This window comes from Bos indicus x Bos taurus, chromosome 5, assembly GCF_003369695.1.
Source record: "Bos indicus x Bos taurus breed Angus x Brahman F1 hybrid chromosome 5, Bos_hybrid_MaternalHap_v2.0, whole genome shotgun sequence".
Taxonomy (NCBI): domain Eukaryota; kingdom Metazoa; phylum Chordata; class Mammalia; order Artiodactyla; family Bovidae; genus Bos; species Bos indicus x Bos taurus.
The window spans coordinates 4,115,774-4,142,386 of NC_040080.1; the positions used below are offsets into that span (position 1 = coordinate 4,115,774).

Genomic DNA, 26,613 nt, shown 5'->3' on the forward strand with positions numbered 1-26,613 from the left:
GGAGAAATATCAGTAACCTCAGATATGCAGATGACACCACCCTTACGGCAGAAAGTGAAGAGGAACTCAAAAGCCTCTTGATGAAAGTGAAAGTGGAGAGTGAAAAAGTTGGCTTAAAGCTCAACATTCAGAAAACGAAGATCATGGCATCTGGTCCCATCAGTTCATGGGAAATAGATGGGGAACCAGTGGAAACAGTGTCAGACTTTATTTTTTGGGGGGTCCAAAATCACTGCAGATGGTGACTGCAGCCATGAAATTAAAAGACGCTTACACCTTGGAAGGAAAGTTATGACCAACCTAGATAGCATATTGAAAAGCAGAGACATTACTTTGCCAACAAAGGCTCGTCTAGTCAAGGCTATGGTTTTTCCTGTGGTCATGTATGGATGTGAGAGTTGGACTGTGAAGAAGGCTGAGCGCCGAAGAATTGACACTTTTGAACTGTGGTGTTGGAGAAGACTCTTGAGAGTCCCTTGGACTGCAAGGAGATCCAACCAGTCCATTCTGAAGGAGATCAGCCCTGGGATTTCTTTGGAAGAAATGATGCTAAAGCTGAAACTCCAGTACTTTGGCCACCTCATGCGAAGAGTTGACTCATTGGAAAAGACTGTGATGCTGGGAGGGATTGGGGGCAAGAGGAGAAGGGGACGACAGAGGATGCTCAGTTCCTCCATGAGCGTGTCTGGTCTCTGGGCACCAGCCGCCATCTACCCACGATCACCTCCCAGACTTACTCTACCCCTGCGTGGCCAAGGGTGTCCCACAAGGCCCACAGTCTTAATACCAAAGGGAACATGCGACCTCCCCAGAGCTGCCGCATCACAATTTCCCCCAGCTCACCTGCTGACAACCCCAGTCTGCTTGTTCTTTAGGTCAAGACCCATGCAGTCATCTTTGTCTCACACCCGACTCATCAGCAAAACTTGGCACCACCCCCTGATGTATCCGGAATCTGTCTGCTGCCCACCCTTCCTGCCGGGGCCACATGGTCAAAGCCACGGTCACTTCCAGCCTGGATCACAGGTCTTTTGAAAGGTTTTGCAAGAAAGTGAAAGTCACTCAGTTATGTTCGACTCTTTGCGACCCCATGGACTTTTCCAGGTCAGAATACTGGAGTGGGTAGCCTTTCCCTTCTCCAGGGGATCTTCCCAACCCAGGGATCGAACCCAGGTTTCTCGCATTGCGGATTCTTTACCAGCTGAGCCACAAGGGAAACCCAAGAATACTGGAGTGGGGAGCCTATCCCTTCTCCAATGGATCTTCCAGACCCAGGAATCAAACCGGGGTCTGCTGCATTGCAGGCGGATTCTTTACCAGCTGAGCTATGAGGGAAGCCCACAGAGCAAGCCACAATATCCAGAGGCTAAGACTCTGCACTTCCAAAGCAGGGGGCCCGGGTTTGATCCCTGATCATGAAACTAGATCCCCAGACTCACCCAGGCGCCTAGAGGGATCGTCTCCCACCTCAACCCAAAACCTTCCTATGGCTCCCACCTCACTTGGCAGTAAAGCCCAAGCCATTGTGGTGGCCTCAAGACCCTGCCTCATGGGCCCATGCAATTCGAACATGCCAGGCTTGCCTCTGCCTCAGGGCCTTTGCACCTGCCATCCCCACTGCCTGGAGCTCCCCTTCCAGATCTCCGCACAGCTCATCTCCTCAGCTCCCCGGGTCCTTAGATGAATGTCTCCCACCACCAGATGCACAGTGGCTGCCCGCTCCCCTCTCCTCCCCCGCCCTCTGCACAGCACTCATACTGCCTGACAATGCGGATGTTATACTTGTCTCCTGGCTGCTCCTAACCCCGGAAGAAAACATGTGCATGGCTAGGATTCACATCTGTCTCTCTTGGTGGCTGATGCATCCCTAGAGCAGAGCCTGCTCCCTTGGGACACACACATTATTTGCTAGAAGAATGAAGACCAGAGTCCTCTAAGAAGCTCGGCCCTGGGGCTTTGGGAGCACAAAGCAGCAAGCCACCCACTCTGCCTGTGGGGGGTGGGGCATGGAGGGCGTGTGAGAGGAGGTGACGGCTGTCTTGGGCTCTGAGCGATGAATAGGAGCTTAACCAAGAGGAGAAGGAGGTGAATGCCATAGCTCAAGTCCAGGAGATGAGAGAGGCCATGGGCTGGGGTCTGGGGCGTGGGCTGGTGTGTCTGGAGCAGAGTGGAGGGAAGGGGGAGGGAAGAATGCTGGACGCTGCGGAGCAGATGAGCAAGCTGAGGCTGAAGACGTCTCCAGCCGGGCGGCAGGACTGGACGTGAAAGGTGGGGTTAAAACCTGGCAGACCCGTTAGCAACCGGCTGTGGGGGCGGGAGGAAGGAAGCAGAGGGCCCCCGGCTTCCGGAGCCTCCTGGCTGGAGCACCTTTCACCACCATGTGGAAGCACCCTGCTGAGACAGGAGGGAGGCTCTGGCCAGGCCAGTGGACCTCGTGGCTGGGAGACGACGTCGGGGGTCGGGGGCAGGGGGCCAGCAGGTGTGAGAAGCAGCCCACGTGATGCACGGGTCCATGGGCAGGAGCAGAGAGGTGTCCAGTGAGGCCCACGAAAGCAGAGGACCCCTCTGAGCCCTAAGAGTCCCGTACCAGCCTGGAGGTGGCCTCTGAGAGTTTCTGCTTCTGTGAAACTGGGTGTCGGGCCCCCTCCTCAAAGGCCTTTGCAGCAGGAATAGCTGTTTCTCTATGAGTCACGATGGCTCCGGGCCCAACGCCTCTGGCCCATCGCTGCTCCGTGAGGCCCCGGCACAGTCAGCACAAAAGGCGCTGGTGTCCGTCACTCTCACGCCCGTCTCAGGCCTCTGAGAGGGCGCGCCTGCCCTCTGCGCCCCCCTGCCCTCCGAGGCCTGCAAGCCTCCAGGTGAGGTCAGCCGAGGCCCGCCCCTTTGCATCCCCTGGGAAACGACTTGGCTGCCGGCCAGGGTGTGGCCCCAGCGGGCGGGGCGGGGGCTGTGCCTCCCGGAGAAGAGAAAGCGCCTAATCCCGGGATTTGCCGTGAAAGCAGGACAGGGCCGATCACTCATCACCGGCAGAGACGGCCGCGCTGCTGTTTCTAGGCGGAATTTCTGAATCTCATCCGTAATGTGTACTGATCCTGGGCCAAGCTTTCCGAATCAGGCTCCCGGACGGGTCAGCCGCGTGTGTTTAACCCCTTACGAGGTAAAGATTCCAAAGAGGCCATCTTAACCCTGCAGGCTGGAATGCCCGAGAGTGACTTGAAGGCAGACGGCTGGGCAGGCAAGCTCTTTGCTTTGCATGAGGCTTCCCCTGGCCAGGGGCTGAGGTACAGCTGTCTTTACTCACAAGCTCTTGTCCTGGGGCTGCTGTGTACAGCTGACTAAGCTGTGCACTGCACGTAGAAGAGGCTGTGAATGGTACCCCCCAGGGTTGTAAAGTGCAGAAAATAGTCAATGTACACTGCAGCCTTGACACATTATTACTTGTCTCTCTCGCTGAGACATTAACAGAGACAAAACCTGCTGCTGAAAAATAAACTGTAGGAACTCAGATGGCAGGATGCTGGGGAAGCCAGGAGGCAACTTCTTGAGAGCAGGATTTGTGGCTTGGGTGTAAACTTGTCCCCCAGCACCCAGCACAGGGTTAGGCATGGAGTAGGAATCCAGGAGGTTCCTGTTGAATAAACAATTCAAGGATGACAGAACTCAGGAGGCATGGCCTCCACCATTCTGCTTCCAGCCTGACTCATCAGCCCCGGCCACGAGGGGTGCCTATGACAGAGCTCCCAGGTAACTGGAGCCACTTTGGGGTGAGCAGTCCCAGGAGCATCCCATGTGACCCCACGGCTGTTCTCCTGTCCTTTCAGGGGGCTCCGAGACTTCACCAGCTCTCTAGCCCCAAACGGCCTCCTCACAGTGGCTCATTTATCCTCTAACAACCTACCCAGCTATGTTACAATACATATAACTCCTTCTGGTGTTTATACCCTGGCAAGGCAAGCATTACTACGGCAATCTCACTGAGAAGAAAACCGAGGCTCTGAGAGGTTGTGAGACCTGCCGGAGGTCACACAGCTAGAAACCGACAACCAAGCAAGAACCATGCTGGGACATCTGACCCCAAGCTCAGTGCTCCAACTGTGGAAGCAGAGGCTCCAGGGTGTTTTGCCCTAAAAGGGCCACCCCAGCCATTGATATTTTTCCAAAGTGAAATACAGTAACAGTCCTTGTATGCTCACAAAGAAAACTTAGAATGCTCTTTCAAAATGTAAAAGCTTCTGGTTCACTTGAGGACGGGGAGTGAGGATATTGTTATCAGGGTGGTGACATATGGGCCAAATTTAGAGGCTTTGGCACAGACAACGTGGGCTGTGGGAAAAGGTTTGGGTTCCACGAATACTGACTGCACCTACTACATGCCACGTGGTGCTAGGAGCTTCCTTATCATTTCGTCAAATGACAAGAATGGTGTCCGAAATTAGGGAATATCCGTCCTCAACCTAACCCATGTCCATGCGTATGTGCTCAGTCACTCAGTCGTGTCCCACTCTTTTGTGACCCCATGGCCTGCAGCCCACCAGACTCCTCTGTCCGTGGGATTCTCCAGGCAAGAATCCTGGAGTGGGTTGCTATTTCCTCCTCCAGGGGGATCTTTCCGACGCAGGAATCGAACCCACGTCTTCTGCATCTCCTGCATTAGCAGGCGGATTCTTTACCGCTGGGAAGCCTTACAAGGTGAGCTGGACCATCTCCATTCATTCAGACTTTATTGGGAGCATGACTGGTTGCCATGGTACCCAGGCAGGAGCTGAAGATAGGAGCACCTCTGTTTCTCAGGGGACCCAGGGGCGGATGAGGAGCCCAGGGAACAACCCAGAACAGACTGGACGTCCAGCACACCTGCTTGCCAACTGACACTGATGCTCTTCGTTTTTTTTTCCTATAGAAACGGTGATGCCCACCAAGGATCGAGAGGGCCATTCACGAAATCAACCACTGAGTCTAAAAAGTAGCTTGAGCTGAGTGCTGTCTGGTTCCTATTGGCTTTGGGGAGGTTCTAGTAGAAATTTTGGCAAAGCACACCCTCTATATAGACAGACGTTTTTTCCTCCCTCTCCTTAGAAAATCAGTTTAAAAGGAGTAGTGAGCAAGGAGGGGTCAGGGAGGGCTGAGGCTCAGATACCACCAACCACCCAGGGGCCTGGGGAGTCCCGGGGGAGGGTCCCCCGTTGATGGCTGCTGACGGTACACAGACTGCACCCACCTCACCACGGCCCTGCGTTACTCATCTCCAGGAACTATTACCTGAAAGACCCCTCCTGGAGCAGCCCCTGATCACAGCCAGTGCTCTGCTGGGTGGAGAGCGAAGCCTGGGCTGGATAAGGAAGGCTTTGTAGTGGCCCGAGAATACCTCAGGCATTAATAGAGCATTTTTTGCACAGGTCGAAAATGCATTCTTCATTTTTCATTGACAGCTGGTGAAAGAGGAATGTAACAGGGCGGCTGCACCCGGCTTTACAGAGAGAGCAGCTCAGCCCTGCTCAGAGCCACCTTTATCCCTGCGGAGAGCTGGTTTTTAAAGGACGCATTAGGGGAAGGTCTGGCCCTTTCAGGTTCTTAATCAGCTTGGAGTGCTTTCTCCTTCTTCTGCTATCTGGGGGAGCAACGACATTCATGTCTCACGGTCTTGGCGGCTTGTGCACTGGTTAATTTTCTGGGACACAAACTCTTGGTAATTCTGCCCGAGTCAACACCCACCGTCCGAGAGCTCCAGCTCCGGGTGTCTGGGGAAGACTGGGCTCTAGGCCTGCTCCACCTCCAGCAGCAGGGGAGCCTAGGACAAACCACACCTGCCTTCTCTGGCCATCGGTCCCTCCTCTGTTGACGGGAGACGCCCAACATGCCGCAGTGTGTGGCGGTGACGAAGAACTCGCTTCCAGCACTGAGTGTCAGCTGCTCCTTCACGTGCATCACAACCCAGCTCAGACCTCACCTCTTTCAGGAAGCCTTCCTGACCCAGTGCCCAATGTCCACTCAGGGTGAAGCCTAGAGCAGGCAGGGGTTCAGCCTATGAGTAGGTGCCGCCCCTTCCCAGGTGCTGAAAGCAGCAGGGGGCTGCCCAGGGGGGTGTCAATAGGCCCAGGAGCCCCCCACGGGAGGCCCGAGTGGCCCACAAAACACTTTCTTCCTCTGCACGGACTTAGAGGGTTTCTAAGACATTGCTTGAAACAAGAATGCACAGCTGAAAACACGCCTGCAAACGGGGCCCTGCGGTGCTCAGTCTCAAGGCGGTCATTTCCTTAGCTCCCTCCTCTGCCTGATGGAGACAATCACGGCCCCAGAGGCGTCTGCAAAGACCGAGACGGGATGCGGGGGTGAGTGTGCCCAGTGACGGCTGGCTCCCATGCCGCTCAGACTGGGCTGGAGTCCAGTGGCAGAACAAGCCATCACAGGTGGACAGGCCCATGCCCAGGCCTGGCGTGTGCCAGGGTGGCTACCCTCAGAGTCCAGATGCTCCAGGGGGCACAGGAATTCTTTGGGGCAGGAGAGGCGCTGGAGGGAGCAGCGGATAAAGAAGTCCAGGCGAGATGCTCCGAGGAGAGAAACAAGGCAGCGCCCGCGGGTGTCGAGACGGGAGCCCAGCACAGCCTGCGTCGCACCCCAGGGAGACCCCCGTCCCCGCTGGCCTTCACTCTCCACGTGGGAGAGCTCACTGGCAAACCCCAGGAGCCCAACCAGACAAGACGTCCGGCAAACGGACTGAGAAGCTGAAGACACCCAGCCCACCCAGGAGGCCGGACTGCAGCAGGACGACTTCCCCAAGGCCAGCCTGGGCCCTCCCCCAGCACTGAATCCGAAGACCAGGGCCCGCGGGACCAAACGCGGCAGGAGAGGATGCTGTGATTCCACAGTGGAACCCGTGGTCGCCTCTCACACCGGGGTCTGTCCCCTCCTCGCCCACCCCCGCCCTGGCCCGAGTCACCCTGGGAAGACCGGCCAGCTCCCCCTCGCTGCTCGGGAGTCCCCCTCCAAGAAGGAGTTGGAAGGGGTGGCCTCCGGGAGCCTCCAGGCTCCGAGGTGCCAGGATTTTCTGTCCCAGTGGATGGGAACCCAAGAAACACAGGCTCCCAGGTTGGTTCTATTTGGAGTATCAAGGTGGCTAGAAAAACGTGCTGTGAGCACTGGCTCTGGGCCCAGCTGCGCCCAGCCCCTGGCTCAGGTCACTCCAGGAAGGGTTTAGCTGGGAACCGAAGACACGAGCACTGTCTGAGTCCCCAGCGAGGCCTCGCAGCTGCTCGTCACTGTCTCTCCACCACTACGTTCCCATGACCTGTTTCTGCCTCCCCACTGCCACCCGGTGGAATGCAAAGCCCTCAGGGGCAGGGGCTGTGTGGGTACTGACCCATCTCTGTATGCACAGTGCCAGGCCCGGGGCCAGTACAGAGAGGGAAGAGCCCAGAAACCCAAAGAATGAACGAGTGCGTCGGAAAGATCTGACTCCATCTCTAGCGGTCTAAGAGCTGAGAAGTGCCCCCAGGGCGGCCGTGCTGCAGCCACGCCTGCCGGCCCAGCGTCAAGCACAAAGGCGGTCCCAGGCAGGCTGCTGTGTGCAGGTGCCCGCGAGCTGTTCACCAACCCCCATGCCAGGGGGTTGGGGGGCAGCGGGGGGCACACAAACCCTCGACCCCGCTTCCTCCTGCCTGCCCCCATCCCCAGGCGCCTGAAGGTCCTGTAACGCATCGCTCCACCTAACCGTGGGGGAAACTGAGGCCCAGGGCGGGCAGTGACTCAGGGGCAAGCAGCAAGTTTTATGGCTGCACGCCCTCCCCTTCGAATCCCAGCGAGGACTCCTGTACTATTAATTGTAATTAACTAATTATTCTTGCTGCCAGCTAGTGGAGGAGGAGCCGGGGGCGGGGGGGCCCCCAGATGACTCAGTCATGTTTACAACATGCAAACCCATTTAAGAGCTTGTAAAGTCGCTATAAATGGCTCTTTGGCAACAGAGGAGTTAACGATCCTGTCTCCAGCTGCAGCTCCACAACGATCAGTCAGGACTGCGGCCTCAGGGATGGGGTTCTGAGAACCAACAGTGCCACCTACAGACCACGTTCCGTAACGCTCCGCCCAGGCCAACAAAATCCAGGACCTAGGAGACCTGGAGGGGCTTCCCAGGAGGCTCAGTGGTAAAGAATCTGCCTGCAACGCAGGAGAGGAGGGGTCGATCCCTGGCTCGGGAAGATCCCCTGGCGAAGGAAAGGGCAACCCACTCCAGTATTTTTGCCTGGAGAATCCCATGGTCAGAGGAGCCAGGTGGGCCACAGTCCACGGGGTCGCAAATGAGTCACACCCGACTTAGCAGCTAAACAGCAAACAACAGCTGCAGGTGGGGAGACTGAGGCTCCCGGGATCACCCGAGAGCAGGTGGCTCCGCCCTGCTGGACGCTTTTTGCACCGTGAGTGACAGGTGCAGGTTTCCAGCTGGGCCCTGAAGGACCAGGGCACCCGGGCGGGAGCCGGGCTGGTCTGCGACAGGCCTCGGCTGAGCCACGACGGGCTGGAGGACCAGGGGCATCTGGCTGAACCTGCTGTCTCCGGCCACTCACCCACAGTCATGCCGTCCATGTAGCGCTTGATGATGTCGAAAGAGTCACGGAGGTTCCCATCCGTTATGTCGAAGATGATGTCCGCGTGGTTGGCAGGATACGCAGGCGTGATGGCCCGGAGGAAGATGATCTCTGCCAGAGAGAAGCGAGGCATGGAGAGGGCGCAGCGCTGGGCCCCGCGACCCCGGAGAGGCCTGACCCAGGGCCGTGAGAACCCAACACGAGGGCCCCAAGCATGGAGAAGGTGCAGGGGCCCCGAGGGACCCCAGGGCACAGCCTGTGCCCCCTTTGCACCAACAGGGAAGCCAAGGCCTGGCGAGACTTTGGATCCTCCCGGAAGTCATGGAGCGCATTAGCTGGTGAGGCCAGCGCTAGGAAGTAACTGGTGATTGCTCAGGAGTCTCCCTGAAGCTGGGAAGATGGGGAAGAGGGGCGGATGAAGGATGTGGGAGAGAGGTCGAGATGGTCCCTGCCCCACCATGATGGGGGTCGGGCAAGCCCCTCCTCGGGCCGGGCCCCAAGCGGGTGGGTGGCTGCGTCCATCTCCCAGGCCACCTGATGTGAAATCAACAGACCCTGATGTGAAATCAGGGCTGGGAGCACAAGGGCCCGATTTACGCCATCTGGGGGGTGGTGGGGAGTCCTCTCTGAGCCTCCGTCTCCCCACCATAAAGTGAAGCAGGCGCCCGCCGCTGCCCACTAAGGGTCCTCTCCACGTGAACAGTCAGGCTCCAGGTTTCCTGGCCCAAGACGCCAACAGGTAGCTCTAACCACGCCCAGCTCCCCGTAGCACCAAACTGTGGGTCAGCACCAGCCGGAGGGCCACGGCACGGGGGAAAGGGATTTGGGAAGGATCTGCGTGGTTTGGTGGAACCCGTCATGGTGCACGGGGCAAACCGCAGTCAGTGATGTTCTCTGAGCCAAGTCCGGGCCGCCCTGCAAAGGTTCTGCGCCTCCCTTTTCTAGAGGGATGAGGAGGTGGGGGGCTCAGCTCTCCTGCCGGTGAGCCCGTCCCTGGGCGCCTCTCCTGCCCTCCCACCCCCACGGCCAGGCTCAGTGTTCTGGTACGCACACCCAAGTCACTCCCCGGACCCTGAGGCCATGTATAGACACGAGGCAACCTGTCCAACCTTCCTGAGACGGACGGAAGGCTCTTGTTCACCACGGCGTCCCACAGCCTGACACCCAGGAGGCTCAGTTGGCTGAATTAATTCTCGTGGGGAGCTCTTCCGAAAGCCACAGGGGAAGGATGAAGACTCCACAGAGGAAGGGGGTGTCTGGAGACCACGCCAGCCCTGGCACGTGGGCCGCACACCCCAAAGGAAGGCACACAGGGCAGCTTCCTGCCCACAGCCTTCTGCCAGGCACGGGGAGCCCGCTGCCCTGGCCCCACGTGTGGACAGGGGCTGCGACTGCAGGTCGACACTGCAGTGGGAGCTGCCTGTGGCGGGCACGCTGACGCCTTTACCAAAGGGTTTCCTGGAGTCGGTCTAGCCACACCAACCCACCTGCCCCTTGGTCTCCAGGATGCAGCTTCTGTGTGCAAAAAGCATCAGTCACGACCCTCTACTGGCTCCCAGAACCTTGGAGTTGAAGCCCCAACTCCAAGTGCAGGCTCCCATCTACCTTTGCAGCGCATCTCTTGCCAAGCCTTCACCACTCCAGCCAGAAAAACTTGGCTTCCTTCCTCAAAGACCCACACTCCCCACTCACCTCCAGATTTTCCGGAGGTATTCTGATTTGGCCCTCTCTCCCACTCCCCACTTTCCTACATTAACGTCCTACTGGCCCCTCAGGACCCAGAGTAGGGTCACTGCCTCCTGGAAGCCCTCCCTGATAACCCCACACCTGGCAAAGAATCAACACTTAATAGCTATTCGCTGAACGACTGTTATCCCCCAAATGAGATCCACACCCCCTCCACTGAACTGAGGGCGGGGAACAGGCAGGAACCGGGTTGCCTTGTAGTCTGGGGACGTGGAGGAGATGCAGAAGCAGGGAGGGGTCGGCATTCCAAGCCCCAAACCCACATCTCGCCAAGGAGCTGCTCCTGCAGGTCAAGCTATCAACCTCAGCAAGGGGGCAGGGATGGTACCCCAGACGCTGGCCTCCGCCAGGACCCCCGCAACGGCTCCAGACTTGGGAGCGGCCACTCACCTTCGGGGCGGGTGAACTCGCGGAAGGTGGGGAGTGAGACGACGGTGTGGGAGATGGTGTGCACCGGGTCCAGCACGCAGGCGACATCGTTGGGGCGGCAGGACTTGATGCAGCGGACAGTATCTGTCTTCTCTTGGCGGAGCCTGAGGGGAGCCACAGCACAAGATGGGGTGGGAAAGGTGGCACCCGGACACCCACAGAGACAGAGCCCAGGGTCCAGGAGAGAAGCAGGTGGCCGGGCAGCAGCACCCGCCCCAGGCTGGCTCCGTCGTTGAGAGACCCGCACCAGCCTCCCAGCCCGGCTGCTCCGAGGGGATGCTTCCGAGTCCTTCTACAAACCGGACCGGGAGTCGAACCCCTGAGACACACCCCAGTTTCCATCTGCCCCGGCTGGGATAAACAAAGCTTTGCTATTTACCAGCTACACAAACTGAGCTTCAGTTTCTGCAACTGCAAATCACATTCATTCATCCACTTGCTCAACAAGTGTGTTTGGAGTGTCTGCTGGGTGCCACACACCAGGGACACCAAAAGCAAGCAAGGGAGACAAGGTCCGGCCTTCCTGGGACCCCGGGTCGGGGTGGCGGGCTGTCACAGGTAAAGCCCCCAGCTCGGCGCCCCACACAAAGCAGTCAAATCTCCAGTGTCACGTACGTGATGGACGGGGAGGTGGGGCCCGAGTTTGCTACAGGTCCAGGCATACTTTTAAAAACCTCTTAATCATAAGATAAAACACAATGCGAGAGCTACACAAAACAAGGTTACAGCTTAACGAGTATTATCAGGCAAACCGCTTTCCAATCGGCACCCAGGTCAAGAAAGAGAACTTCAACCTGGCACTTGAGGCCCCTTCGTGGGCCCAGATCTGTCTTAACCCTCTCGTGCACCCCCAAAGTAACCCCTGTCCTGTCTCTGCCAGCAATCGCTACCTGGGTTCCTTTACATCTGTACCACACATGTGCATCTCGAGAAAATCACTTAAATTTGCCCATTAAAATAATTTTGCTGTATCTTTCATTTATTTATTTTTTTGCTGTGCCACGTGGCACGCAAGATCTTAGTTCCCTGACCAGGGATCGAACACATGCCCCTGCATTTGGAGCACAGAGTCTTAACCACTGGACCACCATGAAGTCCTTGTTGTATCTTTATGTATTTTTTTTAAATGAGACATATTGTTTTGGAGACAGTTCTTTATTCTCTTTTGGCTGCGTTGGGTCTTCTTTGCTGTGCACAGGCTTTCTCTAGTTCTGGCGAGTGGGGGTTACTCTCCAGTTGCGGTCATTTCTTTTGCTGTGGAGCATGGGCTCTAGAGCGCGTGCGCTCAGTAGCTGTGGTGCATGGGCTTCGTTGCCCTGAGGCACGTGGAATCTTCCTGGACCAGGGATCGAACCTGTGTTGCCTGCATTGGCAGGCAGATTCTTAACCACTGGACAACCAGGGAAGTCCTCTCCTGAGCCCTTTGGACTCAGCCCCAGGAATCTCTGATGGCTCTCTTGCTATCTGGCTTAACAAGGTGTTCCAGCCTCATCTTACACTTTTACTGTCCCAGGTATTTCCAAGAAGTGTTGGGTTTGTTTTTTGTTTTTTAGTGGAAAATGATATTTCAAGACCATAATCTGGATACCAAGAATGCTCAGTGCTACTGAGTTGGTCATTGTTTCTAGGCCTCTTCAGCGGAAATTTTTAAAGATCATATACAGTATGAGTTCATACTGATATCTACAAACAAAATAAGAAGCACATAGTTTTTTACTTAACGTCTCCTATATACCAAAGGAATCTCCTTTTTTTCCATGTCAAAATTCTGGCTCTTAAGAACACAGGATATGGTAGAATATCCCATAATTATTTATTTTTGTTTATCCCATATTTTGATCCAGTAGTCTCAGAATAACAAAACTACAATCAGTACCACTAACATAATTACATAATTACTTAAAGTAATACGTTGGGGGCTAAGTTCTCCTAATTCTACCTACAACTTTAATAGATGTGCTGGATGTACATAGTCTGAGCCTACAGTGATTCATACCATACTCTTTTCTTATAACACTCACTTAACTGTAGTTCTGTGAGTAATTATGTTTAATGCTCTCAGGCTGACAATTTCGCATGGTGCTAATGGTGTGTGCCCTTTGTACATAAAGGCACAAAGGCTTCCCTGGTAGCTCAGATGGTAAAGAGTCTGCCTGCAATCTGAGAGGCCTGGGTTCGATTCCTGGGTCAGGAAGATCCCCTGGAGAAGGAAATGGCTACCCATTCCAGTATTCTTGTCTGGAAAATCCCATGGATGGAGGAGCCTGGTTACAGTCCATGGGCTCACAAAGAGTTGTACAAGACTGAAGGACTTGCACTTTTGTACATAAAAGTCTGTTTTGTTGGGTATAAAATCCTTGACTTACATTTTCTTGAGCATTCTAAGTATGAATTTTCTTCTGGCGTAAGTGTTGTTATGGATAAATTTGATGATAACACAGTTTTTTCCCTTATAAGTCTCTTGCTGTTTTTACCCAAAGGCACAGGTATTTTTGTTTTCTCTTTATATCTTGGTGTTGGTTGCTCTGAGTCAATATGTTCAAATATATTGGGTGTTCTTTCAATATGGAATTTAAAATCTTTTCCCTAAAACATCTGTAAAGCCTCTTGAATTATCGATTTTAGTGATTATTGCTACCCTCCTTTGTTTCGCATTAATTCTTCAGAGATTTCTATTGCCTGTATGCTGGGTCTTCTTTGTCTTCAACATCCATCACTTTCTCCTCAAGTCTTTTCATGTTATTTATTTTTCAATTGATGAGATCTTTTTTTCAGCTTTTCCTTAAGTATTTATTTCTGAAACTGCTTTTTGCTTTAATTTAAAATAATTTCTTGAGTCTCATCACTTCATTTCTCAGTTTTTCCTAATTCTGGCTGACATTTTTCCTTCAGTTTTGGTTATATTTTCAGTCCTTTTGGTTTGTTTGATTAGGTTACAGCTTTGATCTAGTCTGTAAGCATATCTTCCTGGAGTACTTTCATTCTCCAGAGGAATGTCATTCTGTTCTTTATTCTCTTTTTTCCTACAATAGCTTTATATGAGATTTAACCTGGATCCTTTTTGGCTAACCATCTCTATGTGAGACCAGCATCACATAAGCAGTGGTCCACACTTTTCCTGATTTCACAGGGCCGCTTCATCTGTTGTTTTTGGCAGCCTGCTCTCTGACAGGCCTCTACACTTACCTGGAGCTTCATTTTCCACAACAGTCTTTTTCCTACTCAATTTTCTATTTCATTTCCAGCAGTTTCTTCATAGTATTAGTTCCTGACTTTTCAAAGAAGCCTTCATGACCGTTTTAAAAGTTTAATGGGGCTTCCCTGGTGGTCCAGTGGTTAAGAATCTTCCTTGTAAAAACTAGGAATAAAACGACTATACGACCCAACAATCCCAGTACTGGGCATATATCCTGAGGAAACCATAATTGAAAAAGACATATGTATCCTGATGTTCATCGCAGCACTATTTACAACAGCTAGAACATGGAAGCAACCTAGATGCCCATCAACAGATTGAAGGATAAAGAAGCTGTGGTACGTATATACAATGGCGCATCACTCAGCCATAAGAAGGAATGCATCTGAGTCAGTCCTAGTGAGGTGAATGAATCTAGAGCCTACTATACAGAGTGAAGTAAGTCAGAAAGAGAAAAACAAACACTGCGTATTAACACAGACATGGAATCTAGAAAGATGGTACTGATGGATCTGTCTGCAGGGCAGCAACGGAGACGCAGAGAACAGACTTCTGCACACGGTGGGGAAGGAGAGGGTGGGATGAACTGAGAGAGGAGCACTGAGATATATACACTATCATATGTAAAACAGACAGCCAGTGGGAATTCGCTGTATGATGCAAGGAGCTCAAACTCGGTACTCTGTGACAACAGAGGAGTGGGATGGGGTGGGAGGGAGGCTCATGGAGGGGACATACGTATACCTATGGCTGATTCATGTTGATGTATGGCAGGAGCCAACACAATATTGTAAAGCAATTATCCTCCAATAAGAAAAAAAAAGAATCCATTTTACAGTGCAAGGGACTCAGGTCTGGGAAACGAAGATCCCACACGCCGAGGGGCTTCTAATACTGCACACCGCAGCAGAAGATCCTGCATCAAACGAATACCCTGCATGTCACAACCAAGACCTCATGGAGCCCAAAGAAATATTAAAAAAACAAAAACAAAGAAAATTCCCTGGTAGCTCAGCTGGTAAAGAATCCGCCTGCAATTCAGGAGATCCCGGTTTGATTCCTGGGTTGGGAAGATCCCCTGGAGAAGGGAGAGACTACTCACTCCAATGTTCTTGGGCTTCCCTGATGGCTCAGCTGGTAAAGAATCTGCCTGCTACGTGGGAGACCTGGGTTCTATTCCTGGGTTGGGAAGATCCCCTGGAAGAGGGCATGGCAACCCACTCCAGTGTTCACGCCTGGAGAATCCCATGGACAGAGGAGGCTGGCTGGCTACAGTCCATGGGGTCGCCAAGACTCGGACACGACTGAGCGAGTAAGCAGAGCACAGCCTGTTCCACCCCTTCTTCAGTCCTTGCACACACTCGCCACTGCAGTGAGCAAAGTGGCTCCCAGCCTCAGCCACTGTTCTCAGACTGCGCTGCTGCCTTTGCACAGGACACTGCTGACTGCTTGGGTTCTTTCACTGCTTCCTCCTGCATGGATGCCAACACCATGTGGGCGGATTTCATTTGAACTGTATGTGGGGGTTGCCTTTGTTTAGTTAAAAATGTTTCCCATGGAGGAAAAACTTTATCTGGTCGTTGTGGTTTTGCTTAGGATCCAGAGAACTTCCAAAACTATGCTGCAACGTCCTCGCAGACGTCTGTGCTGGACAGTCGGCACACGTCACTTCCTGGACTCCTCACAGCTCTTCCCTCTTCGCCACACGGTCTCCTTCCTCAGCCAGGAAAACACTCTGTCTTTCACTTGAGAATTTTAGAACTGGGCTGGTATGAGGGCTTTCTGAGAGCAGGCTAGAGTAACAAGCTGATGGGCACTGAGCGATGCCAGCAATCCGGCCCCCTTCAGCATGGGGCTGGGTGTCTGAGAACAGACTCCGGAGCCAGGCTGCCTGGGTCGGAATCCCGCCCCACCTTATATCAGCGCTGGGACTTCGGGCACGTTACTCAACCTCTCTCTCCCTCCATGTCTTCATTGTGAAATAAGGATCATAACAGCACTTTCCTCAAAGGCTCCATGCTGCTGCTGCTAAGTCGCTTCAGTCATGTCCAACTCTGTGCAACCCCAGAGATGGCAGCCCACCAGGCTCCCCCGTCCCTGGGATTCTCCAGGCAAGAACACTGGAGTGGGTTGCCATTTCCTTCTCCAATGCATGAAAGTGAAAAGTGAAAGTGAAGTCGCTCAGTCGTTCAACTCTTAGAGACCCCATGGACTGCAGCCCACCAGGCTCCTCCGTCCATGGGATTTTCTAGGCAAGAGTACTGGAGTGGGGTGCCATTGCCTTCTCCCAAGGCTCCATGAGGGTTAGTTAATTGCTTGGCCCACAGAAGGCACTGCCTAGGTGTTAGCTGTGATAGTTGTTAACTATTTTATCATTATATGATCATCATAATTATCATCCTTCACCTTTGGGCTTCCTGGTGGCTCAGTTGGTAAAGAATCTGCCTGCAATGCAGGAGACCTGGGTTTGATCCCTGAGTCAGGAAGATCCCCTGGAGAAGGAAATGGCTTCCCACTCCAATATTCTTGCCAGGGAAATCCCACTGACAGAGAAGCCAGGCAGGCTATAGTCCATTGTGTCACAAAAGTCAGACATGACTTAGGGACTGAACACCACCATCACCACCACCTTTGGGAGCTTAGTTTAAAAGTGCACAAACATGGGACTTCCCTGGATGCCCAGTGGTTAGAATGCTCTGCTTTTACTGCCAAGGGCTCAGGTCTTTGGTGGAACTAAGTCCCGGTGGAACTAAGATCCCACAAGCCAGGTGGTGCTGCCAAAAAAACCCCAAAACTGCCCACACAGGTCCAAGAGTTGGAAGTGATGGCAGCTCTGCAAACCCTCCGAACTTTCATTCTCCATTTAAATCAACATCCAAATGAACACTTGAGTACCTTCCAGTGAATGGAGGCACCAACACTCATTAACTGCCTACCACAGCCAGATGCTGCCTTGGGTTAAGTAACTTCATGTCATTTCCAAAACAGTTCAGGAAGTGGGCCTCGAAGCTCTGAAAGGCAAGTGACTTATCCGAGGTCACAGAACCAGTAAATGGCAACGAGGGCACTTGAACTCTTGAGTTTCGTTCGGTTGGTTGGGTGGGTTGGTTTGTTTTTCCTGCACTGCGTGATCTCAGCAGGCTGATACCGCTAAGTAGCCTCCAGGGACTGCAGAGAGGTGAGCGGCCAGGTAATCCAGATACCGCCATCCCCATGAGTGCATGCAGGTACACGCGCAGACACATCAAAGGTGTTCTCGGATGGAGCAGGCCACCTCAAGAGGCAGGAAGTCCCACAAACAAGGCAAAGTGCAAGAAAAGCTGAACAGCCAGTGGGAATGTAGAGGGATTCTGGAAAGCCTTGTAAGGCTGCTGAAAGGCTTCTAAAGCCCCCAAGAATCCCGCCACATCTTAACACTCCCAAGGGCAAAAAGCTCCCCCAGCCTCAATAAGCAGGACCATGATGAAAGAACAGTGAAAGTCACTCAGTTGTGTCCGGCTCTTTGCAACCCCATGGACTACACAGTCCATGGAATTCTCCAGGCCAGGATACTGGAGTAGGGAGCCTTTCCCTTCTCCAGCCAATCTTCCCAACCTAGGAATCAAACCGGGGTCTCCTGCATTGTGGGGGGATTCTTTACCAGCTGAGCCACCAGGGAAGCCCAAGAATACTGGAGTGGGTACCCTATCTCTCCTCCAGCGGATCTTCCTGACCCAGGAATTGAACAGGGGTCTCCTGCATTGCAGGTGGATTCTTCACCAGCTGAGCCACCAGGGAAGCCCCCAGATGAAAGAGTAACTGAATACAATGACGAATCCCTGCTGTGTCTTGTTGATTTCACAGAAGAGGTGGTATCTGAACTAAGCCTTGAAAATACTATCCATCCATCCATCCATCCATGTTTATTCAGATGTTTACTGAGCTCCTTCTACAGGCCAGACATTCTGAAAAGTGTAGAGAACACAGACACGATCTCTGCCTTTAAAAAGGTGATGATAAAAAGTAACAGAAACAAGGACTTCCCTGGTGGTCCAGCGGTGAAGACTCGCACTTTCTGCGCTTCCACTGTGGGGGGCATGGGCTCGATCCCTGGTTGGGGCACTAAGATCCTACATGCTTCGTGGCGTGGCCAAAAATAAAGGAATTGATAGCACCATTTAAAAGTATTTAAAAAAAGAACAAGATGCCAGGGTAACTGCTCTGATGGAGTCCACCTGGCTCTGGAAAAGCTCAGATTAAGAAAAGCCTTCACCAACAAGGTGACCTTTAAGATACGTCTTCAGGGAGAATGGCCATTTGCAGGAGGAAGGCATGGCGCGTGCTATGGCCTGGAGAAAGCGAGTGTAGAGAAGGGCAGGAGTTCTGCGTAACTAGAACACTGGTCACTAGCAGGGGGTCAGCCAGAGTGGGGAACAGGGGGGACACGTGGCTGAAAAGGTGGGCAGAGGCTGGAGCAGGCACGGTCTCAGGTGCCATTCCAAGGGAGTTGGGCTTCGTCTGCTAGTCATAGAAGGTTCTAAAGAGGGGAGGGACACAACCAGACTGGTCCTTCAGAGAGGTCCTCTGGCTTCAGCTTGGGAGATCGCAAGCTGGTCCAGACCAGAGGTGCTCAGAGAGGGGTCTAGGAGACAGCAGGGGTTTGGAGGCAAGTGGCTAGGACCATGTGTATGCTCCTGTGGCAAGTTACCTGCTGCCTCTGTCACAGGGCACAGAGCACCATGTTAACTGTATACCTGTCCTCTCCACTAGATAGTAAAGTGGACCCCTTCCCCATCTTCTTCCAGGCCCTTGTAGGAAGAACCTTAGGCCCCTCCAGTATCCTTCACTTGATTCCTCTTGACATTCTGCCTCCCCTTCACGTTCCTACTTGAAAACAGCATCAGCAGCCACAGAAATGCTAGACATGCAAAGCGACGTTGGCAGGAAGTCATCCATTCCCTCAGCAGACAGAAGCAGAGGACCTACGGCATGCTAGGCCTCGCCAGGAGCTTAGGGACACGGCCCTGAACGAGACAGACTTGCTCCCTGACTCCCCGGAGCCTTCTGGGTGGTGGGGGACAAAAGTGAAACACAGACAAGAGGCCTGCAAACTATGAGGAGCGTCACAGAGGCGGAGTTAGGGAAAGACTGACAGGGGAAACATGACCCAAGGGTGTCCAGGGAGGCCCCGTGGCGACAGGGGCACAGTGACTGCGGTTCAGCCAACAACTGAATGGTCAAGGGTGCAAACGCATGTGCAAAGGGCCTGTGGCAGCAGAGAACCCAACAGTGTGGTTCAAGGGAAGCAAGGCAAGGGAGAACAATTTGAGGTCAGGCTGCAGGTGGATGCCAGGAATACATGATGCCGTGCCTTGAGACGCACACTGGGGGCTTGGCTGGGATCACGGTGGAAGAGATCTTCGAAGAGAGGCAGGCCCATCGAGGTTCATGTTGGCGGTGTCGTGACGGAACGGAACAGTCAGAGCTGTGCCGTCGGCAAACCAAGGTTCGAAGATCAACTGTGTGACCCTGCGCACATCGCTCACCCGCCCCTCCCCGAGTCTCTCTGGGATGACACGCCTGCCCCACAGGATGGGAAGTAGCGCACAGGAAGGCCCGGGGCTTACTGAGGGGGGCCCATGAGCGTCACATTCATTGGGCTCCCTTTGCCTCCTCCTGGTACAAAGCTGGGGTCCTCTGTGGAGGGAACCGACCTCCCTTAGGTAAGGGCTGCATGTAAGATGCCGTGATCACGTTCAGTGTTCTTCCACAAGTTTGGGCTTCTCATCAAGACAGAATGGGAGGTTTGAGTCCCAAGATGGAGCTTTTATGGTCTCAGTTAAAGGCTCAGCTCCTGGCAATACAGCAAGGAAACCAGGCTGGGACCAGAAGACCTGGGTCCTAGACTGCCTTCCACCACACATAGGCCACGTCACCTTGGTCAAGCCCCTCCCCTTCTCTGGGCCTCAGTTTCCACATCTGTGAAGTGAGAGGGGATGGAGCTCAGCCATCCCTAGGGGCCTCCGTCACCTCGTCCTCTGGGCTCAGCACAAGTAGGGGACAAAGAATCATCTCAGATGAAACATCTGACCTCGCTCTGCCCTGGCCTGGGGCGCCCTGGCGGTATGGACTGTGACTCCCACTCTCAGGGGCTCCTGGACGCAGACCCCTCACTGAAAACACTCCTTGGCCACCCTTGGGGGCGCCAGGCAGTGCTGGGCTCCCCCTTCCCCCACCAGGAACAAGCAGCACAGACACTCCCGACCGCGCCAAATAAAACCAAGGCACGCCAGCCATGCTGTGTGGCATTGCCCGCTGAGCCTTTATTGGCATCCCGGAGGGGAGGGTGGGGAAAGCAACAAGGGGGGCCCCTCAACGGCCCAAAGCGCGTGCTCAGAGCTCTGCAGATACAAAGATGTAAAGCTTGGCCACAAAGGAGCTGACGGTGCCGTGGCGGGAGAGGTCCATCCTGACGGTCAGGAGCATGTCCCTGGGCTCGGGGACGGGCTTGGTGAGGGCCACCACCCCTCTGTGGTGGTTCACCTTCTGGGTGGTGAAAAAGCCCTCCTCGTTGCCGCCGGTGATGGCCAGCTGCATGCTGTCCCCGGGGACGACATTGGAGGGGCCCATGCGGAAGACCACGGCGGGCACTTGGATGTTGGTGGGGAAAGAGAGGTGGTAGTGGGTTATTCTCAGAGGCAGCTTGGGGCACTCCTGATTCTCATGGCAAGGCAAGCGCTCGCAGCGGCTGCAAGAAAAGTGGACAGAGAGACAAGGAGAGGGTTAGGGCCCATTCAGCAAGCGGAGAAACAACAGAGCGTGGGGCGGGGTAAGCGGGGGGCCTGCTGGGCGGGGCCTCCCGCCGCCCCTCTGGCCAATCAGCCAATGAGAAGAGCACCCCTCACTCACCTGTGGGAGGTGCCGGGGACCTCCAGCCGCTGCCTCAGGCACTAGCCTCTTCCAACACCCTCGGGGGCGCTGGGTGGCTGGGGCCAGGGTTGTGCCTGGAGCAAGGGGTGTCCCTCTCTCACCGGCAGACCCCACCCCAGGCTGTCCTCACCAGGCACACCCTGCCCTCTGAGTGTCGTCCAGGCTCCCAGCTCCTCGCCCAGACAGTGGTCAGGGCGACACTGGGCGGCTCTCCAGGCCAGCAAACATGGCTGCCGCCATTTACAGAGCGTTTGGCTATTCGTCAGCATGCCTTTGCTAGAGTGATCACACCCACACTGTGAGGGGGCATTGAGGGCCATTTTTCAGATGAGGAAACTGAGGTTGAAAGAATCAGTGGCTTTTTCGAAGTCACAGAGTGTGTAAGGAAGCTAGATTTGTGCTCAGTCAAGTATTTTCCTGTGTTTCCTTACTAAAGCTTTGTACTCTAGGCCCAGTTCCCTGTCTGTATTCACAGGACCAGCCAAGTCTTAGGGCAGAGATGGAGACAAGTTCTAACTTCCTGGGTCAAGATGGAGACAGGTCCTAACTTTCTGTGACAGGTCCTAACTTCCTGTGACACAAAGGAGACAGGTCCTAACTTTCTGTGACAATATGAGGAGCAGTTTTAACTTCCTGTGACAGGATGGAAACACATCCTGACCTCCTGTGACAGGTCCTAACTTCCTGTGACAGGATGCAGACAGGTCCTAACTTCCTATGACAGGTTCAGGTCCTAACTTTCTGTGACAATATGAGGAGCGGTTTTAACTTCCTGTGACAGGATGGAGACACGTCCTAACTTCCTGTGACAGGTCCTAACTTCCTGTGACAGGATGCAGACAGGTCCTAACTTCCTATGACAGGTTCAGGTCCTAACTTTCTGTGACAATATGAGGAGCGGTTTTAACTTCCTGTGACAGGATGGAGACATGTCCTAACTTCCTGTGACACGATGGAAACACATCCTGACTTCCTGTGACAGGATGCAGACAGGTCCTAACTTCTTGTGACAGGTTCTAACTTCCTGGGTCAAGATGGAGACAGGTCCTAACTTTCTGTGACAATATGAGGAGCGGTTTTAACTTCCTGTGACAGGATGGAGACAGGTCCTAACTTCCTGTGACAGGTTCTAACTTCCTGGGTCAAGATGGAGACAGGTCCTAACTTTCTGTGACAATATAAGGAGCGGTTTTAACTTCCTGTGACAGGATGGAGACACGTCCTAACTTCCTGTAACTCTTGTGACAGGTCCTACCTTCCTGTGACAGGATGCAGACAGGTCCTAACTTCCTGTGACAGGATGGAAACACATCCTAACTTCCTGTGACAGGATGGAGACACGTCCTAACTTCCTGTGACAGGACAGAGATATGTCCTAACTTCCTGTGACACTATGGAGACAGGTCCTAACTTCCTGTGACAGGATGCAGACAGGTCCTAACTTCCTGTGACAGGTTCTAACTTCCTGGGTCAAGATGGAGACAGGTCCTAACTTTCTGTGACAATATGAGGAGCGGTTTTAACTTCCTGTGACAGGATGGAGACATGTCCTAACTTCCTGTGACAGGTCCTAACTTCCTGTGACACGATGGAAACACATCCTGACTTCCTGCGACAGGTCCTACCTTCCTGTGACAGGATGCAGACAGGTCCTACCTTCCTGTGACAGGATGCAGACAGGTCCTAACTTCCTGTGATAGGATGGAGACACGTCCTAACTTCCTGTGACAGGACAGAGATATGTCCTAACTTCCTGTGACACAATGGAGACAGGTCCTAACTTCCTGTGACAGGATGCAGACAGGTCCTAACTTCTTGTGACAGGTTCTAACTTCCTGGGTCAAGATGGAGACAGGTCCTAACTTTCTGTGACAATATGAGGAGCGGTTTTAACTTCCTGTGACAGGATGGACACATGTCCTACCTTCCTGTGACAGGTCCTAACTTCCTGTGACACGATGGAAACACATCCTGACTTCCTGCGACAGGTCCTACCTTCCTGTGACAGGATGCAGACAGGTCCTAACTTCCTGTGACAGGATGCAGACAGGTCCTAACTTCCTGTGATAGGATGGAGACACGTCCTAACTTCCTGTGACAGGACAGAGATAAGTCCTAACTTCCTGTGACACGATGGAGACAGATCCTAACTTCCTGTGAGAGAATATTTACTGCTCCTAAACTCCTGTGACAGGATTATGAGGATAGGTTTTAACTTCCTTTGCCAGAATACAGACAGATTCTAACTTCCTGTGACAGGAAGGGGACAGGTTCTAACCTTCTGTGAGATGATAAGAACAGGCCTATCTTCTGCCTCTTGAACTCCACCACAATAGGAAGGCAGCTGCCTTAGGAGCAGAGCCAAGGTGCTGAGCCCCACAGGACCTGACAGAGCATGTCCCAGGAAGTCTCGCCATCTTAACTGTGCTTGGATTCTCCAGTTGGGAGCATCTGCTACTGTCCTTGTCTTCCATCATGCCTCCATTTCAGCTTTTCAGTTTCCATGCCTCGTGTTGGGTGACTAGAACTTATTTAACACTTGGCGTTTATTGTTAGCAAGCACTGTCTCTTTTTACACCCTATGTCCAGGCTCTTTATCAGAACTCACTCATTGGAATCCTTTCATTTACTTGGCTGTTTACCATTTTCAGCTCTTAGAAATGAGCTCAGGAATGAGCTCCATGCTAGTAAAGGCATGTGAAATTCAGGAACACTGGAGATGAAGGTTTTGTAAGGGAGGTGGCTGACAGGCAGAGGGAGAGCAGTGGCAAAGAAAGCAGGCGTGGGTACTGCTGAGGGCAGCCCACCCCGACAGACACCCTGGTCCAGGCCAAAAGGCGGTGCGCCAGGTGACTGGAAAAACCAAGGAACGTGCCTGGTCTCATGCTGGGTAAGTCAGAGTTTCTCTTTCCCCAAGCTCCCCTCGCTGTCCCACATGATTCTTGTTTTACTAACAGGAAGACCAAAGCTCAGTGAGGACATGTAACTTGTCCATGTCTCCAGTCTACTAAATGGCAGGCAAAGTTGGCCTGTATTGGCCTGTACTGGCTCAGTCGCTCAGTCATGCCCGACTCTTTGTGACCCCATGGACTGGAGCCCGCCAGGCTCCTCTGTCCATGGGATTTCCCAGACAAGGATACGGGAGCCGGTTGCGATTTCCTACACTAGTAGATCTTCCTGACTAAGGATTGAACCCATATCTCTTGTGTTTCCTGCGCTGGCAGCTGGATTCTTTATCACTGAGCTATCTGGGAAGCCCTCACTTCAAAGGCTATGTGTACACACACACACACACAGCTGCTCTGGGAAGCCCTCACTTCAAAGGCTATGTGTTCACAAACACACACACACACACACACACACCCCTGCTTCAGGAAGGGTCTGGTGGATCTGGCCAGCAGGTGGTGCTAGAGTCTCCACCACACTTCAAAGGCTGTATGTACACACACACACACACACACACACACACACACACACACACACACACACACACACACACACACACACACCCCCCCCCCCCCCCACTTCAGGAAGGGTCTGGTGGGTCTGGCCAGCAGGTGGTGCTAGAGTCTCCACCACACTTCAAAGGCTGTATGTACACACACACACACACACACACACACACACACACACACACACACACACACACACACACACACACACACCCCCCCCCCCCCCCCCACTTCAGGAAGGGTCTGGTGGGTCTGGCCAGCAGGTGGTGCTAGAGTCTCCATCACATGTATTAAATTTTCCCACGTCTCCCAGGGTTTTCATTCGCCAAATGATTAACACGGCATGTGTGGAAGGCAGGGAACGTGAAGTGTGTGTGAAGTTCTGGTATCGCCCCCACAGACATCACACCAGAGAGCAGAACACTGCTTCCTCCCCGATGGTCTCCACACCCCCAACCCCACAGAGCACCCAAGCCCTTCCTCCCTCTGGGCATTTCTGGGCCCAGCTCCTTCCAGACCATTCCATTCCCATGGCTCTTTGGCTTCATCTCCAGTACCCAGCATCAGCTTGACACTCACTACATGCTTTATATTAATACATGCGCACAAGTAAATTCGGCCCTGATTTTCCTGGTCAGTTGCAACTTCAATGATTCCACTCTGCTCTACCCCATACTTACTACAAACATCCCAGAAAGTGTAACTTACTGCCTCTGGCAAACTGCCTGTCAGACGGCTGGGGGGGGGGTGGGGGGGTGGGGGGTGGCACTGAAGTCTTTGTTAGCGGGTGTGTCTGGATGGAGGAGGGGCTGCCGCCACCGCCTCTATTACAGAGCAGAGGAGGCCCAGAACCTGGGGACCACCCACTTCTGTTTCCATCTCGACCCGTGTGAGAGCACAACATGCCCCAAGTTTTCGGTTCAATGACTTTGCTCAGGACACCCCAAGTTCCACGAAAACGCAATTATTGGAAGTCACCACACGCCAGAGAAGAAAGGTCCTCAAGGCCAGCACCTTCTCCCGGGAGGTATGGCTGCTGTGGCCGCCTGAAGCTCGCAGCCATCCCCACCAGCAGTTCCTGTCGTTCTGGACACAAGCTCCAGGAACTAGCCAGGGCAGGGTTCCACCCACTCCGTCCACCAGGGTTACACCCTGGGGCCAGGAGCTGTGCCAACTAAGGCCGCCAGCCTCCCTCTGGCCCTGGCTTCTGAGAGCCCGGGTCTCGGGGTCTGCCCCACCGAGGGGGTAGAGAGGATGTTTTCGGTCCCACCCCAGGCTCAGGGACACTGAATATCCCTGCTGTGGGGAGGAGGGAACTGCGTGGTCAGGATCTTAACAGCCTGGTCAGTCCTTGGGGCCCAGACCTGTGGTTTGTGGCCCGGCCTGCTGGGTCACGCTCCAGTTACCGCCCTTCGGCCACCAGGGAAACTGGCCAGAAGGAGGCTGTTTGTGGAGAGACAGAGAGAAGGCTGAGGCCCAGCAACAGAGAGAGAGACTCAAATCTTGCCGGTCAAGGCTCCCTGAATGTTAAACCACGGAAGTGCTGTTTCCCTGGTCCTTTCTAATACAGCACTTTTAACTTGTACAAATCGCTTTCTGAAGCTCAGATAAATTCTTAAGAGAGTTTTTGCAGAAAAGGAAAAGGGCCGTGAAACAGAAAGCTCCAGTCTGAGGAGTCCGCAGGGCTGAGAGGCTCAGCTCCGCCTCACCTGGCGCTCTGGCCTGCGTCCTGCCCACATCTACACGACGTGTCAGTGGCCCTAAGCTATCGGGGCTCCCGTGGTCCCAGAGAAACAGCCCCCCCATATGTGACAAGGCAACCAAAACGAGACCCCCACCCCCCAAGGCCTGTCAACCGAGGATTCCAGGCCCGGCCCCCACTTCCTGCGCCCAGCGCTGGGCTCCTGGCTGGCCCACGATTCCTCAACAGCCCTTCAGGAGCCGAGTTTCGTCTTCCTGTCTGAGGACTGAGCGACCCTAGACCTGGCCGGTCACAGTCAGCCCACAGGCACACAGTCAGCCATGGAGCCACAGCTGCAGTCGCTCTGAGGAACGTCTGGATTCTGAGGAGGAGAACGGGGTGGCTTGTGGCCATCTTCCTTACCACCACTCTGCGCCTAATACAGACAGTGATGGTGCTCCCTCTTTATCATCCCCCTGGGCCGGGCACCCGGAGCGTTACCATTAATCCTCAAGGCGCTGACAAGCAGGTATTGTCAGCACGTGTTACAGGGGAAAATGGGCCCCAGGGTGACCAAGACCCCAGATCACGGGACCAAGGAATAGGAGAGCCAGGCCT

General features: G+C 53.8%; 1 protein-coding gene across 2 annotated transcripts in view; it reads right to left on the minus strand.

The window, feature by feature from the left end:
* Positions 1 to 26,613, minus strand: part of FBLN1 (fibulin 1) — a 79,839-nt gene that overhangs the window by 10,727 nt on the left and 42,499 nt on the right. The window contains exons 15-16 of one of the 2 annotated variants that reach the window (XM_027540515.1): positions 10,719 to 10,861; positions 8,562 to 8,693 (exon numbers count right to left, since the gene is read on the minus strand). In XM_027540515.1, coding sequence (XP_027396316.1) covers positions 8,562 to 8,693; positions 10,719 to 10,861 — 275 coding nt within the window. Of the gene's footprint in view, positions 1 to 8,561; positions 8,694 to 10,718; positions 10,862 to 20,228; positions 20,681 to 26,613 lie in introns of those variants that run through there. The other variant, XM_027540516.1, reaches the window with a different exon arrangement.